The sequence below is a fragment of the Anolis sagrei genome, chromosome Y (assembly GCF_037176765.1).
Source record: "Anolis sagrei isolate rAnoSag1 chromosome Y, rAnoSag1.mat, whole genome shotgun sequence".
Classification (NCBI taxonomy): Eukaryota; Metazoa; Chordata; class Lepidosauria; order Squamata; family Dactyloidae; genus Anolis; species Anolis sagrei.
Window position 1 is genome coordinate 62,860,136 of NC_090035.1, and position 16,433 is coordinate 62,876,568.

Sequence of the window (16,433 nt, forward strand, 5' to 3'; positions counted from 1 at the left end):
TCCCTATTGGAAAGGGGGCTTCTGCCTTTTGGGAAATATTTTGGTTTTGTTGCCCCTACATATAGGTATATATGTATATATGTATATAGCTATATGTAGTGTGTATATGTATGTGTGCTTGTGTATATGTGTATGAACGTATGTGTATATGGTTTATTTTGGGGGGCTTTAAAGTCCGTTCTGCAGATTTTGTGTGTGTGTGTTTAGGGTTGATGGTCACTCGTTAGCCTGATAGATGTATTGTGTCCAAATTTGGTGTCAATTCGCCCAGTGGTTTTTGAGTTATGTTAACCCCACAAAGGGAGCCCCCAGTGGCGCAGCGGGTTAAAGCGCTGAGCTGCTGAGCTTGTTGACCGAAAGGTCACAGGTTCAAATTTGGGAAGCGGTGTGAGCTTCTGCTGTCAGCCCCATCTTCTGCCAACCTAGCAGTTCAAAAACATGCAAATGTGAATAGATCACTAGATACTGTTCCGTTGGGAAGGTAACAGCGCTCCATGAAGTTATGCCAGCCACATGACCTTGGAGGTGTCTATGGACAGCGCCGGCTCTTCGGCTTAGAAATGGAGATGAGCACCATACCCCAGAGTCGGACACGACTGGACTTCATGTCAGGAGAAAACCTTTACCTTTACTAATCCCAAAGATGAATAGTACATTTTTATTTATATAGAAAATTAGCATAGCACAGGGGACAAGGTGGAGCTATCTTTCTGGTCCCCTCTCTCTTCACTCTGGCCCAGAGCATCAGTTGGTGCTGGGAGGAAAGGTTCCTAACTGATGTTATAGGCAGGAGACAAGGTGGACCTGTCTTTCTAGTCCTCTCTCTCGTCAGTCTGGCCCACAGAAGCAGACAACATCATAAAACAGTATCAAGGCTGAACAACAACTGCCGGGAAGCGGGCCTGAGTGTCGGAGGGGTCTTCGAGAAGCGTGCCGTCTCAAAAACAGGTCCCGTCGGAAGAGGCTGTGGAACCTTTCTTCTTGGGCTCCAGGGGCGGGCGGAAGTGCATACAATAGGACAGCAGCTGGAAAGAAAGAAGGGGTGTTCTTTCCGGGCGTGCGCGCGCGCAACTTCCGGCCGGGCTTCTCTTTCCTTTGGCCGCCAGCTCCACTATGGAGACCATCCTGGAGCAGCAGCGGCGCTACCACGAAGAGCGGGAGCGGCTGATGGACGTCATGGTGAAGGAGATGCTGACCCGGAAAACCACGGTGCGGGGAGGGGCCGAGCGGAGGGGGCTTTGGCGGAGGAGGCCCACTCCCCGCTCCCGCCTTCTCCTCCTCCTCCCGCGCCCTCACTCCCTTCCTCCTCTTTCTTCTCTTCTTCTCCCCTTTTGCAGCTTCGGGACCAAATCAACTCGGACCACCGGACCCGCGCCATGCAGGACGTGAGTGGAGGCGCCACTGGGGAGCCTGGAGCGGGGGGGGGGGGCACCCCGGGGCTATCTAGTCCAACCCCCTCTATCCTCCTCCCTCCCTTTCTTCAGCCAGGCAGGAAGACGTGTCCGAAGCCCTCCCGACAGAAGTCCGCCCACTCTCAGTTCACAATCCCCCAGACACTCTAACCTCTCTTCTCACAATCTATTTATTTATTTACAACTAGCTGTCCGCTGCCACGCGTTTCTGTGGCCCAGTCTGGTGATCTGGGAAATAAAGTAATGACAAAGTGTTGATTTCTAATATATGTAATTTCTTGATGCTTGTGGGTAAACAGTATTTCTTGCTGTTTTTTCGTCAATGTTGATGTGGAGAGTGTCTGGCTTGCCCACCCTGGAACATGCAACATATGATTGTTCTTCTTTAGGGGGTCCCTTTCAAATGTATGATACTATATCTGTGTGTGAATCATATATATCTATATCTATGACCTGATGGCTCTTTGTCAGGAGGGCTTTGATTACGTTTTCTTGCCCTGGTGAAGGGAGTTGGACTGGATAGCCTTAAGTATTTTCTATTGGTCATGTGCGTTCTGTGTGGGAAGTTTGTCCCAGTTCTGTCATTGGTGAGGTTCACCATACTCTTTGATTGTAGGTGAACTATTATTATTATTATTATTATTATTAAACTTTATTTGTACCCTGCTAGCATCTCCCGAAGGACTCAATGCGGCTTACAAAGGCCAAGGCCTCAACACAATAACAACAGACAATAACAATACAAGCAAATTAAAAACATAATCAATAACACAACAAAACATTACACTATTACACAATAAAATCAGGGCCGGGCCAGTGATGGGTACAGGTTAAAAGTGCTGGGTGTGTGAGGTGTTATGTTGGAGTTCTGGGCAAGTGCAATGTGCAGAGTCTTAAACTCTAATAAAGTGCTTCTGGGACGTAGTGCTGGAGGTTATCCTATTCTGGGAAGGCACATCGGAATAGCCAGGTCTTCAAGTTCTTCCTAAAGACTGCCAACGTGGGTGCTAGTCTAATGTCTTTGGGAAGGGTGATCCAGATTTGGGGGCAACCACAGAGAAGGCCCTGTCCCTCGCCCCCACCAAACGCACCTGCGATGCAGGTGGGATCGCGAGCAGGGCCTCTCCGGATGAACGAAGTGAGCGCGTGGGTTCGTAGACAGAGATGCGGTCACACAGGCAGGTCCCAAACCGTTTAGGGCTTTGTAGGTAAGCACCTGCACCTTGAATTGGGCTTGGTAGGTAAATGGCAGCCAGTGGAGCTCCTTAAACAGGAGGGTTGACCTCTCTGTAAGGAGCGCCAGTTAACATCCTGCCCGCCGCCCGTTCAACCAGTTGGAATTTCCGAGCTGTTTTCAAGGGCAGCCCCACGTAGAGCGCATTACAGTAATCCAATCGAGAGGTGACCAAGGCATGGACCACCCTGGCCAAATTAACCTTTGCGGGGTACGGTCGGAGCTGGTGCACAAGTGTTAGATGTGCAAAAGCCCTCCCAGACACTGCCGACGCCTGAGCCTCAAGCGTAAGCGATGAATCCAGGAGGACACCCAAACTGCGGACCTGTGACTTCAGGGGGGTGTAACCCCATCCAGCACAGGTTGCCACCCTATACCCCGATCCAGTTTACGATTGACCAGGAGGACCTCTGTCGGGATTGATCTTCAGCTTGTTCTTCCTCATCCAGATAGCCACAGCGGCCAGGCACTCGTCCAGCACTCGAGGGGCCTCCTTGGAATTGGGTGGAAATGAGTAGTAGAGTTGTGTGTCATCCCCGCCCTGACCTGCTGATGCACTCCAAAACCCGGTGGGCACAGCTGAGTGAGATTTACTCCCACCAGCTCATCTAGGTCTCGGTGATGAAAGCCAGATCCGCCCTCTCATCCAGGATCAGGTCCTGAATGGCAGCGGTCTTTCCATTGACGGACCTGGCATTGATCAGCAGAACTTTAAGGCCAGGGGATCGGACATGGAGCCTACCACCTCCTACCTTTTCCAGGGTCGCAAAAACTCTGTTGCGCTTCTCCCTGGGACGTTGGTGACCAGCAAATCTCCTCCCCCACACAACCTGGATGGTGCCCCCCTCCTCCGAGACCCCCCCCCCCCCCAACGTGGTTTGAATCTGTGGCTAGTCAACTTTCTGAGGAAGTAAGACTGGCGTATAGTTTCCCCTGGATCTCATGTGGGGACACTTCCTATATCAAGCTGGAAAGAGAGGTATCAAGGGAACTGAGTGGGCTGAAAAGGGGGAGTGTTCTTGGGCACTCCCCCTTCCAGTATTTTCTGTTAGTCATGGGAGTCCAGTGTGCCATGTTTGGTTCAGAAGGAGTTCAGAATGCTCTTTGATTGTAAGTAAACTCTAAATCCCAGCAGCTACAACTCCCAAATGACAAAAACAAATTTTTTTTAGTGATGATCACTCCTTGGATTAGTAGGTATCTTGTGGCCAAATTTGGCAGCAATTCATCCAGTTTTTGAGTTGTGTTAATCTCACAAACGAACATTACATTTGTATATATATACTAGCTGTGCCCTGCCACGCGTTGCTGTGGCCTATAGTAAAACTTATCAATGTTGAGGTAGATATCTGGACTATTATGAAAGAGAGGTACCTACCTATTCCTTCCCCCTTTTCCTCCCCCTTTCTCTCCTTTCTTCCTTCTCTACCTCTTGATTTCTTTCACTACTTGGTTTCATCCTTCTCTCTTTCCTTCATTCCCTCCCCCTTTCTTCCTTTGCCAATCTTCCCTCTTTCTCTCCTTCTTTCCCTCCTTCCTTCCTTCCCTCCCATCTTTCCTTCTCCTCTTCTTTCTCTATCTTTCCTTCCTTCCCCCTTTTTCTTTCTTTTCTGCTGTCTCTCTTTTCTTTCCTTCCATCTTTCCTTTTCTTTCCTTTTCTTCTTCCTTCTTTCTCTAACTTTCCTTCCTTCCCCCTTTTTCTTTACCTCCCTTTCTCTTTCTTCCTTCTTTCCTTCCTTCCTGTCTTTCCTAGATTTTGACAGGGCGGGAAGGGGCGGGGTGGGGTTTGGAGGTGGCCTGAAGTAAAAGGAGGTAAGATTGGCGTGGGGGAGTGATGGAGCATGGGGTTGTGTGTGTGTGTGCAGCGGCGGGGGTGGGTGGGTGATGGAGCATGGGGTTGCGTGTGTGTGTGCGGCGGCAGGGGGGAGTGATGGAGCGTGGGGTTGTGTGTGTGTGCAGCGGCGGGGGGAGTGGGGTTGCGTGTGTGCGTGCGGCGGCGGGGGGAGTGATGGAGCGTGGGGTTGCGTGTGTGTGTGCGGCGGCGGGGGGAGTGGGGTTGCATGTGTGCGTGCGGCAGCGGGGGAAGTGATGGAGTGTGGTGTTGCGTGTGTGTGTGCGGTGGCGGGGGGAGTGGGGTTGCGTGTGTGTGTGCGGCGGCGGGGGGAGTGATGGAGTGTGGAGTTGTGTGTGTATGTGCGGCAGGGGTGTGTGTGTGTGCGGGAAGTGGCGCGGCGGGGCTTGGAGTGGGCATGGTTTCCGCAGAGGGAACGTTGGCCGGAAGGGCATGTGCGCGCGCCAGGGAACTTGCGGCTGGGCGCCAATGCGCATCCTCAGTTGTTTTGCCGTTTTGTGAGTGTGTTGTTTTGTTGTTTTTCATTTTGAGTAGATACGTTTGTACCTTGTGGGTTGTGTTATGGCCATGGGAATTTTGGTTAAGTTTCGTTGGGGTTTTTTTGAGTTTTGTTTTTTTTGCCGTTTTGAGTGTGTTGTTGTGTTGTTTTTCATTTTGAGTAGATATGTTTGTACCTTGTGGGTTGTGTTATGGGCATGGGAATTTTGGTTAAGTTTCGTTGGGGTTTTTTTGAGTTTTGTTGTTTTGCCGTTTTGTGAATGTGTTGTGTTGTTTTTCATTTTGAGTAGATATGTTTGTACCTTGTGGGTTGTGTTATGGGCATGGGAATTTTGGTTAAGTTTCGTTGGGGGATTTTTGAGTTTTGTTGTTTTGCCGTTTTGTGAGTGTGTTGTTGTGTTGTTTTTAATTTTGAGTAGATATGTTTGTACCTTGTGAGTTGTGTTATGAGCATGGGAATTTTGGTTAAGTTTCGTTGGGTTTTTTTTGAGTTTTATTCTTTTGCCATTTTGTGAGTGTGTTGTTGTGTTGTTTTTCATTTTGAGTAGATATGTTTGTACCTTGTGGGTTGTGTTATGGGCATGGGAATTTTGGTTAAGTTTCGTTGGGGGATTTTTGAGTTTTGTTGTTTTGCCGTTTTGTGAGTGTGTTGTTGTGTTGTTTTTAATTTTGAGTAGATATGTTTGTACCTTGTGGGTTGTGTTATGGGCATGGGAATTTTGGTTAAGTTTCGTTGGGGGGTTTTTGAGTTTTGTTTCCTCGTTGGATGCCCCTAACACATTTATATAGATAGATAGATATTAGCCGTCCCCTGCCGCGCATTGCTGTGGCCACATGGGGAAGGTTTGGCCCAATTCTGTCATGGGTGGAGTTCAGAATGCTCTGTGATTGTAGGTTAACTATACATCCCAGCAATTACAGCTCCCAAATGTCAAGATTCTATTTTGGGCATATTGAATATTTGTGTAGAGTTTGGTCCAGATCCATCATTGTTTGAGTCTACAGTGATATCTGTATGTAGGTGAACTACAATTCCCAAACTAAATGTCAATGCCCACCAAACGCTTTTCGTGTTTTCTGTTGATCATGAGGATTCTGTGTCCCAAGGTTTGTTCAATTCCATCATTCGTGGAGGTCAGAATGTTCTTTGATTGTAGGTGAACTATAAATCCCAGCAACTACAACTCCCAAATGACAAAATCTATTTTTTTGAGTGAAGGACATATATTGGCCTGATAGGTGTATTGTGTCCAAATTTGGTGTCAATTCGTCCAGTGGTTTTTGAGTTCTGTTAATCCCACAAACAAACATTACATTTTTATTTATATAGATTTCTACCCCTCCTTTCTTGAGCCCGAAGGTGACTCAAGTCAGCTTTACAACATAGGCAGCAATTCAATTGAAACATTGTAACAATTACAATAAACATTTAAACAATTATAAAACACATACATTAAAACCTTCAAAAACATGAAACCACTACCTTCACTATTAGCCTCATTGTCCAAAAACATCGTCTAAGCCAGGGGTCCTCAAACTAAGGCCCGGGGGCCGGATACGGCCCTCCAAGGTCATTTACCCGGCCCTCGCTCAGGGTCAACCTAAGTCTCAAACGACTTGAAAGCACACAACAACAATAATCCTATCTCATTAGCCAAAAGCAGGCCTGCATTTCCCATTGAAATACTAATAAGCTTATATTTATTAGAATTGTTCTTAAGTTTAACTATTGTATCGTTTAAAAGCGTTTCTCTCTCTCTACAAATAAGACATGTGTCATGTGCAAAGGAATTCATTAATGTTTTTTTTCAAATTATAATCCAGCCCTCCAACAGTTTGAGGGACTGTGACCTGGCCCTCTGTTTAAAAAGTTTGAGGACCCCTGGTCTAAGCCTTTCCAGTATTCAATTTCACATAGTTCTGTGTTTTGCCATGGCACTAGGTTCCCAAAGACTTGTTAAAAAAGCCATGTTTTTACTTTTCTGCGGAAGGTTAGGAGTGAAGGGGCTGATCTAATATTCCAGGGAGGGAGTTCCACAGCCGAGGGGCTAACTGAGAAGGCCTTGCCTCTTGTCCCCTCCAGTTGCACCTGCAAAGAAGGTGGGACCGAGAGCAGAACCTCCCCAGGTGATCTTAAATGCCTAGATAGTTCATATATGGGAGGTATATGTTTGTACTGAAGATCTTCCTCATGCTGATGTGGAACCTCTCTTTCTCAGCCATTGGAATCCATGGCTCCATTGTGTCCTAGTCTCCAAAGCAGCCTTGTCCCTTCCTCCTCCTCCTCAATGGGAAATCCTTTCAAATGGTCACATGTGGCTCCCTGTCCCCTTCTATCAACCTTCTTTTCTCCAAACTGAACATCCCCTTTAGCTCCCTCATCTGCTCCTCAGAGAGAGTCATGGCTTTCCAATCTTTGGCCATTTTTGCTGGCCCTTCTCTGGACCCCTTCTGGCCTGTCAACATGTGTCCCCCTCCCTTCCCAATATGGTCTGCATCATCAATTTTTCTTACTGGCCTCAACATTTTTAGATAACTACTGCAAGCTTAAGGAAGACCGCAAAAAATGTTTTGACAGCAAAAGAAAAAAAACCTAAAAAGGGCAATTTTTCTCTTAGCAAAAAGGGGTATAAATTTCAGCATAACTTGGAAAAATTGAAGAGGAACTACAGTTCCAAGCAGAAGCTGGGCCTAACAGTGGGAGCTCACCCTGCTCCCTAGATTTGAACTGCCAACCTTTCGATCAGCAAGTTCAGCAGCTCAGTGGTTTAACTCACTTCGCCACCAGCATCACCCACTGTTAGTCCCAGCTTCACATGCAAATCTGAGTCGATCAGTGGGTACCCTCTTGGCGGGAAAGTAGCAGTGCTCCATGTAGTCATGTCGGCCATATGACCCTGGAGGTGTCTACAGACAATGCTGGCTCTTTGGCTTAGAAATGGAGAGCACCACCCCCCAGAGTTAGATACGACTGGATTTAATGTCCTGGGAAACCTTTACCTTTATGTTTACAGTTCCAAGACAATAATGTTTTCAAGCACTAGATTTAGAGAATACCACAAATATTTTGAGATCCAGTTTTGGGGGAAAGATGGGCACCTGCAGCTGGGCTTTGACCCCGCACAGTCCAACCTTGTGCCCCCCTGATGGCGGAGCCTTTTTTCTTTTGTAGTGCTACATGGAGGTGAGCGGCAACCTGCGTGACTTATATGACGACAAAGATGGGTGAGAATGGAGGAATTGACTGGCAATTCCGTGGGGGGGGGGGGGCATTGTGGTCTTTGGAGGGAAGGAGGGGCGGCTCCTTGGAGTTCCCCACAAATGTTCCCTGAGCCTTTGCCGCAGTAAGCTGCCCCTTGATGCTCCCCAGGGGCACCTGGGGGGGGGGCACAATCCTTGAATGTGCCATTGAGTAGGCGAGTGGACTCTCTTCTGTCTGCCCAGCAGACAACCCATTCAATTTCTTGTGGCCCCTCAGGCTGCGGAAGGAGGAGCTCAGCGCCATCTCGGGACCCAACGAGTTTGCCGAATTTTACAACCGCCTCAAACAGATCAAGGAGTTCCACCGGAAGCATCCCAATGAGGTGAGGGCCTGCAGGGCGAGTAGCTGCTTACAGCTCCACCAAAAGGCACCTGATAAAGGCCTGAAAAAAAACATTATGCAACACAATTTTTGTTCCTAGGTTATAAATGTCATTTCCTAATTGGTTCTATCCTAAAAACATGGAAAAGATTTATTAAACTGCAAAAACTTTGTCTTTGTAGGAGGGACATCTTGCAGCAGCACATTTTGCTCTAATTTTTCAATTAATATCTATCTCATCAAGTCTCAACCAATTCAACCTAGTTTGTAGGAGCCGCAAAAACAAAGTTGATTTTGAAGTGGAACAACTTCTTTCAAAGTAATGACCAAACAGGAAATAATGCTTTCAAACCAGGAATAGAAAAAAATCAATTTTTTTACATAGTGAAATCAGAGCCATGTTTTAATTTATTGGTTACATTTGGAAGTGTTCTCTAAGTGGTTTGCAGCCAACTGTGTGGTGATGTAGCAGCTCTCATTCTTGTGCCGGGGCTCAGAGAGGTTGGCCAGGAATCTAGGAAACAATAAAAACCTGACTGCTCCCAAGGGGTACAACAATAATGTTTTTTGTGGTCTTTTATAGATCTGTGTGCCAATGTCAGTGGAGTTTGAGGAGTTCCTCAAGGCCCGGGAGAACCCCAGTGAAGAGGCCCAGAGTATGTTTGAGACCTGAAAGCCTTTGGAATCACCCGTTGGCTACCCTCCCTGCCCTGATACCTACCTCTCTTCTCAAGAGAAATTGGAGTGGATGGGCTGCATATTTTTGGGGTGCAGCAAAGCCAGCGAAGTGCAGACGGAGTGGAAAGAAGGGGCACTCCCTTCATGGGCAGTTTTCCAGATGCATTTCTTTGTTTTTGGCAGACCTTGTAGAGTTTACCGATGAAGAAGGATACGGCCGCTATTTGGACCTGCACGACTGTTATCTCAAGTACATTAACCTTAAGGCCTCAGAGGTGAGATAGACGCCTGCAGGGAGCAAGGCATTGCTTGGCTTTTCTTCCTTTCTTTCAGGGCCCTACACTATCCCTCACCTTGAAATAATAGTTTAGTGCTGTATAGAGAGACAAAGAATTTCTGCCTTGCCAATAATAATTATTATAAAAGTAGTCGTAATAGTAATTATGCTACAATAGAGTCTCGCTTATCCAACATAAACGGGCCGGCAGAATATTGGATAAGCGAAAACATTGGATAATAAGGAAAGATTAAGAAAAAGCTTATTAAACATCAAATTATGTAATGATTTTACAAAATAAGTACCAAAACATCATGTTTTACAACAAATTGACAGAAAAAGCAGTTCAAAACACAGCAATGTTTTGTGGTGATTACTGTATTTACGAATTTACCACCAAAACATTGCAATGTATTGAAAAAGCTGTAGATCTGGGCAGAAAGCAGATGGCATTGGATAATACAGAAGGTTGGATGAGTGAAGGTTGCATAAGTGAGACTACTGTAGTAGTAATAGTGATGAGGCCCCCCTGGTGGCACAGCGGGTTAAACCACTGAGCTGCTGAACTTGCTGACCAAAAGGTCGACGGTTCGAACCGGGGGAGTAGGGTGAGCTCCCACTGTTAACTCCAGTTTCTGCCGACCTAGCAGTTTGAAAACATGCAAAAGTGAGTAGATTGATAGGTACCAATCTGGTGGGAAGGTAAGGGCGCTCCATGCAGTCATGCCAGCCACATGACCTTGGAGGTGGCTAGGGACAACGCCGCCTCTTCGACTTAGAAATGGAAATGAGCACCACACCCCAGAGTCAGACGCGACAAGACTTAATGTCAGGGAAATCTTAAACTTTATCCAATAGTGGTGAATGATTTGTTTTGCAGAAATTGGACTATATCACATACTTGTCTACTTTTGACCAACTCTTTGACATTCCCAAGGAGAGAAAAAATGCAGAGTACAGAAGGTGAGTGTAATCGGGCATTTTGAGGAGTGAGAGGAAAAGCGCAGAAGTGGCCTTGTCCTGTAGTTTATATGGCCCATCTGGTGCTCCCAGGAGTTTTGCTTGTCTTTCTGTGAGTCACCATACTTTATGTTTTCCCGTTACAGGTACTTGGAGATGCTCCTGGAATACCTTCAGGATTACACAGACCGGGTGAAGCCACTGCTAGACCAGAATGAGCTCTTTGGCAAAATCCAAGCAGAGTTTGAAAAGAAATGGGAAAATGGCACGTTCCCTGGGTGGCCGGTGAGCAGGGATGAACAGAGGGGCCATTTTGGCCATTTAGAACAGAGGCTTGGGGTAGACCCTTTTCCAGGCTTGCTTGGTGCCTGCTGGTGGTTCTGGGCCAAGGTTTACCAAGGGCCTTTGACCAGTAACCGTTGTCTCTTGTGTTGTTTTGGCAGAAAGAGACCAGCAGCGCCCTCACTCACGCAGGGGCCCACCTGGACCTCTCGGCCTTCTCTTCCTGGGAGGTGGGTTTTTCTTGTCACAGAGCGGTGGCAGTGATAGTCCTGCAGTAACCACTTTCTCCCCACCCCTTGATTCTGCTGAGGACATGGCTGCCCTGCAGAGGAGGTGCTAAGCACCAGTCTGACTCCCACTAACTCTGAGCTTTTATGTCTCAGGAACTGGCTTCCCTTGGATTGGATCGGCTGAAGTCTGCCCTGTTGGCATTGGGTCTGAAGTGTGGGGGGTAAGTTAGGGACTGGATTTCATCAGGCCAACAGGAGGCTTTGGGACAGTTTAGCTGGGCTTTAGGGTGGTGGCTGGGGAGGAGGTGGGGGAGGGGGGGTTGCACAATTAAAACTTGTGCACCAGTTGTTCCCATACTTGGGAAGTAGATTTGGCCACTGTGGTCCATGGGCTGGTTACATACTGTAACACGCTGTATGTGGGGTTGGCTTTGAAGACTGTTCCTAAGTCCAACATGTGGCAGCCAGATTACTAACAGAAGGGGCGTATAGGGATCACACAACCCCCAGTTGTGTCAGCTCCACTGGTTGCTGGTTTGCTACCGAGTACAATTCAAAGTGCTGGCTTTGGCCTATAAAGCCCTGAATGGCCCCGTCCCAACTTCCTTGTCCGAATGTATCTCCCTCTATGAACCATCATGTAGGTTAAGATCTTCTGGGGAGGCCCTGCTTTTGGTCCAACCACCTTTGCAGGCACGGCTGATAGGGATGAGAGACAGGGCCTTCTCAGTGGTGGCTCCTTGGCTGTGGAACTCCCTCCGTAGTGGGATTCGATTGACCCCTTCCCTCCTGTCATTTCGCAGACAAGTGAAAACTTGACTTTGGGAGCAAGCATTTGGCTCAGCATAATTATCTGTGCAATACAGTTGGAATTGACCCTGGATTGATAAATATGATTATTTGACTATCTGGCTTTGGATCTATGCACAATAGTTGTCTTATGTTTACATATGTTGTTTTAATGTTTTTTTTTAAATTGCTGTTTAATTGCTTTTAATTGTTGTTGTTATTTGGGCATGGAATAATGACAATTATGTAAGCCACCCTGAGTCCCCTTTGAGGTAAGAAGGGCGGGATATAAATGCCGTAAATAGTAGAGTGCACCCCCCCCCCCCCCCGGCAAGAACAGAGACTTAGTTCTGTGGTCTTGCCTTGTCTTTCCCTCCTGAGCAGTACTTTAGAGGAACGTGCCCAGAGGCTGTTCAGCACCAAGGGGAAGTCTCTGGAGGCCGTTGACCCTTCCCTCTTTGCCAAGAACCCCAAGACAAAGGGAAGCAAGCGGTGAGTAGGCTCCATGGCCTTTTGCTGGTCACATTACTAACTGTCCATAATGGCTGTGACCAGCTCTTCCCGAGCTCTCGGGGGCAGCCCTGGCACCTTGCCAGAGCAGGCCCATACATCACAGTTCTGTTGTCTTTGCAGGGACATGGAACGCAACAGGGACCTGGCTTTTCTGGAAGCTCAGATCTATGAATACGTGGAGAACCTGGGGGTGAGTGCCCCTCCCTTCCCTCAGCCCCCAGCCCTGTTTGGGGCCTCATGGCCAGGACAGGACTGCCTTGCTGATGCCCGCAGCCTTTGTCCTCTTTTGTAGGAACAACGGCAGCTGACCCACGAGAACGTCCAGCGCAAACAGGCCCGGACTGGGGAGGAGCGGGAGGAGGAGGAAGAGGAGCAGATCAGTGAGAGTGAGAGCGAGGATGAGGAGAATGAGATCATCTACAACCCCAAGAACCTGCCCTTGGGATGGGATGGCAAGGTGCGCCCCTGCTGGTAATTGGAGGGATTTTGGAGAGGGGCTGAGTGGGCCTCTCTGGGGGCAGCACAGAGTCATTTCCTTTCTCTTTGCCCTCTTGCAGCCTATCCCCTACTGGCTGTACAAGCTCCATGGCCTGAACATCAACTATAACTGTGAGATCTGTGGGAACTACACATACCGGGGTCCCAAGGCCTTCCAGCGACACTTTGCAGTGAGTGGCAGCCAGGAGAAGCATTGTGTTGGCTCAAGGGGAACCAGAAGAGTCAGGGGAGCTCTGTTTACAATGGATGCAAAGCCAAGGGGTTGGGCCAAAGCATTGTGGGGTGGGGGAGATGCATCTCAGGAGCTCGGGGGTCTTTCTATATTGTCCTTGGCATATTGTCTGTGGGCCTGGATTGTGGGCTTGGATGCCATGCAGAAGAGAGGAGTGTGGGGCCGCTCTCCCTCTTGCCTCTTCCTCAGGCCCTCTGTGCCCCTTGTGGCTACTTGGAAGCAGCCTAGGTGCGCCCTTCCTTCCTGGCCCTCTCTTTTATGCCTTTCTCTGCTCCGCAGGAGTGGCGCCATGCTCACGGGATGCGGTGCCTGGGCATCCCCAACACAGCTCACTTTGCCAATGTCACACAGATTGAGGATGCTGTCTCCCGTAAGTGCAAGCGCCCCCTCTTCCAGCTGCTTTGGAGTCCTGGGGCAGAATGCTGCCATCACTGCCATATGCCTGTATCTGATTGCAGCTGTGAGAGGTTCTTTGAGGGCAAACACTGTGTATCTGGCTTCTCTTGATCCCCAGGTGCCATTGGGGTGGGGGTAGTTTGGGTCAATCATCTGGACAAGACAGGAGCCATGATTGGGGTGTGGTAGTGGTAGTGATTCTTCTGCTAGTGATTGAGGCAGCTGCGTTTATGTCGGGGAGCAGTGGCCGTGACCCTCTGCCTGTGTCTCTTGCAGTCTGGTCAAAGCTGAAACAGCAGAAGGCTTCAGAGCGGTGGCAGCCAGATACAGAGGTCAGTTGGAGCTGTGGGGCAGGGATGGTGATTGTGAGGGGGTGGGGTGTAGGAGTGCCTGTGCCTCTGTATCCCAAAATCCCCTGAGGTCATCACTATTGGAAATTCCATAACTTATTAGAAATGACTGCACCATAACCTTATTGAAAAGGTAAAAATGAGGTCACGTCCGTTTGGCAAATGTGAACCTCCATGAAAACTACTAGTCAAGAGAATGCATGACCTTGTTAGAGGTCAACCCTTTGAACAAGTGATATTCACAAGCATTCATGTAATGGCACACAGGTGACTCAGCTGTTAAACTGAAGAACCATGTCTCTAAACTGCCAAGGATAAAGACATGCCACTACAAAAATATATTTGGTTAGCAGAGGATGGTTGATTCTTTGAAGTTGAAATTGCAGTTGCCCAAAAGGTATACCCTCCCTTGAAACCTCTTAGTTAAAATATGCACTCAGAGATAATAAAAAAAAATCCTTTAAAAATGACATATTTTGTTTAATCATAACTATCTTGTATTGATTCGCCATACAGGCACATTTCCTATTAAAGTTCAGTAGTAGATAGGATGTAGGTTTCTCTGTGTGTTTACACAAGATACCATTCTTTATCATTGTCCATAGTCTTTAAGTATAGCTGTACTCACTGAAGTCCATAAGTCATATTTCTCTGTTGAAGTCTCTAAACAGCAACTGCTTTCATTAAAGACCAAACACATACATCTATGCATCCATCTCCACTGAGGTCTGATGCAAACTGGTAATATTGAAGTCCAAAATGAATAACAAAATGGAGTCTTGAGTCTGAACATAATCAGTACAATCACATGCCTTGTAGCCTCTCCCATACCAAAGAGGTCAGTCATACTGGCAAATCAATATTTACATACATTACAGGTATTGATTTATCGTATCAGGAGCGAATAAAACAATTATATTGTATTTTAAAAAAAACAAAAACAAAAAAACACAAAGTTTGAAAATGTCCTTTGACCAGTAGCTGGCCACTTGGAGTGCCTCTGATGTTGCCATAAGAAGGTCCTCCATTGTGCATGTGGCAGGGCTCAGACTGCATTGAAATAGGTGGTCTGTGGTTTACTCTTCTCCACCCTCGCATGTTGTGAACTCCATTATAGCACCATTTCTTAAGGTTAGCTCTACATCTCATGGTGCCACAGCGCAGTCTCTTCAGCACCTTCCAAGTCGCCCAGTTTTTTGTGTGCCCAGGAGGGAGTCTCTCATTTAGTATCAGCCATTGATTGAGGTTCTGGGTGTTCCAGTGAGTGCCTCTGTAGATCTTAGAATACTATTTCTTGATTTAAGTTAGCAAATATATACATTAACAAATAGTGAAGGCTTGGAAGGTTGTTACTTCCAACAATCACAACTGGGAGAATCTGGTGAACCCTCTATAAATGGGGGTGTCTGTCAGTCACTTGTCATGGCATGAAGGCCCTCCAGTAGGAGGAAAGATGAGCACCAGTGCCTGCCAAGCTGAAGGAATAGCTGAAGGATGCCACTGAGGACTATCTTCAGGGTCTCTCAGAAACAAAGGGATGGCTATTGGGTAGCCCTCCAAGGAGGCTAGCTGTGGGCATATGATTGCTCTTGAGCTGTGTGAGTCTTGGCGTGATCCAACCCTGCTGCCCTATCTGGGCCTCCTCTGCCACCCTCAATGACATCCATGCACAGACATTCAATAAATTTCTCTTTCCTTCTTTCCTTGACTCTGTCAGACTCTGGAAGACATTGGAGTTAAAATCAAGCTCACAACAACGCTGGAGACAAGTAGCTTATTCCTTTTTTTCCAAAATCCTAAAAAGACAGTTCTAAAGTTTTCCTGCTCAAACCTCCTGTATATATCAGCCCCAACTCCCATCTGCCCCCTAGTGGCCAAACACTCAGTCTGTTAACTGCAGTTTCAATTTCCCTCACAAAGCATGTTGTATCTACACTACTTTCCCTAACTACCCAGCCTCCCTACTACCTCCCCTTCTTTATGACAGAGAACCGAAGCAGCCAGTCCCAGCTGATACGGTGATCCTGACACACAACCTTTTACTCCACAGGAAGAATATGAAGATTCCAGCGGGAATGTGGTCAACAAGAAGACCTACGAAGACCTGAAGCGCCAAGGCCTGCTCTGAAGAAGGGTGGGCAATTGTGGGCACCCCCTCCCCCCGCTTCCTCATTCCTCCCCTTTCTGCCCTGGCTTTCCTGCATCCACCTGAGCTGAGCTGTCAGGCATCCAGAAAGCAGGGCGGGGTCTCAGACATTTCTTTGTATGCAACGAATTCAAAGAAATAAACACTCATTTTAAAGGGAGAAAGGAAGTGTCTTCAGCATGGTTTGTGTTCCATCAGGCAGTGATCGGTGCAGTTGAGGACCTCCTCCTCTCTTCAGGTCTGTTGTATGCACAGATGGGTGAAATAAAGGGCATTGGTGGATTGGGGAGGCGGTAGAAAGGGAGAGACGTGCTGCCCAGAGAACCAAGGAAGTAGGCTCCTCCTCTGCCTCCTCACCTGCCTTCAGCTGTATCTTCAAGTTGGTGCCACCTCTTCCTGGGCGGGAGGCATCCTCTGTGCCAGTGCTGAAGGCTGGTATTGCTCAGGCATCCAGGGCTCCTTGCAAGTGAGAAGCAAGCCAGGTAAGTACCCAGGAGTGAGGG

At 47.7% G+C, this 16,433-nt stretch overlaps 1 protein-coding gene across 1 annotated transcript; it reads left to right on the top strand.

Moving 5' to 3' along the window:
• The first annotated feature begins 1,048 nt into the window (after positions 1-1,048).
• LOC137095191 (splicing factor 3A subunit 3-like) lies at positions 1,049-16,094 on the top strand. The gene is made up of 17 exons (XM_067461568.1): positions 1,049-1,209; positions 1,338-1,385; positions 8,169-8,221; positions 8,475-8,580; positions 9,163-9,235; positions 9,441-9,532; positions 10,415-10,497; positions 10,641-10,779; positions 10,938-11,006; positions 11,160-11,227; positions 12,180-12,287; positions 12,429-12,498; positions 12,601-12,765; positions 12,866-12,976; positions 13,318-13,408; positions 13,711-13,766; positions 15,835-16,094. The coding sequence occupies exons 1-17, from the start codon at positions 1,114-1,116 to the stop codon at positions 15,910-15,912; spliced, it is 1,506 nt and encodes a 501-aa protein (XP_067317669.1). The 5' UTR covers positions 1,049-1,113; the 3' UTR covers positions 15,913-16,094.
• Positions 16,095-16,433: the final 339 nt, after the last annotated feature.

Bases quoted from the DNA above. Each gene is read 5' to 3' on its own strand.
- LOC137095191 (XM_067461568.1), top strand. From the start codon at position 1,114: ATGGAGACCATCCTGGAGCAGCAGCGGCGCTACCACGAAGAGCGGGAG. The intron at 11,007-11,159 runs GTGGGTTTTTCT...TTTATGTCTCAG, and splicing joins CGGCCTTCTCTTCCTGGGAG to GAACTGGCTTCCCTTGGATT. The intron at 11,228-12,179 runs GTAAGTTAGGGA...CCTCCTGAGCAG, and splicing joins TTGGGTCTGAAGTGTGGGGG to TACTTTAGAGGAACGTGCCC.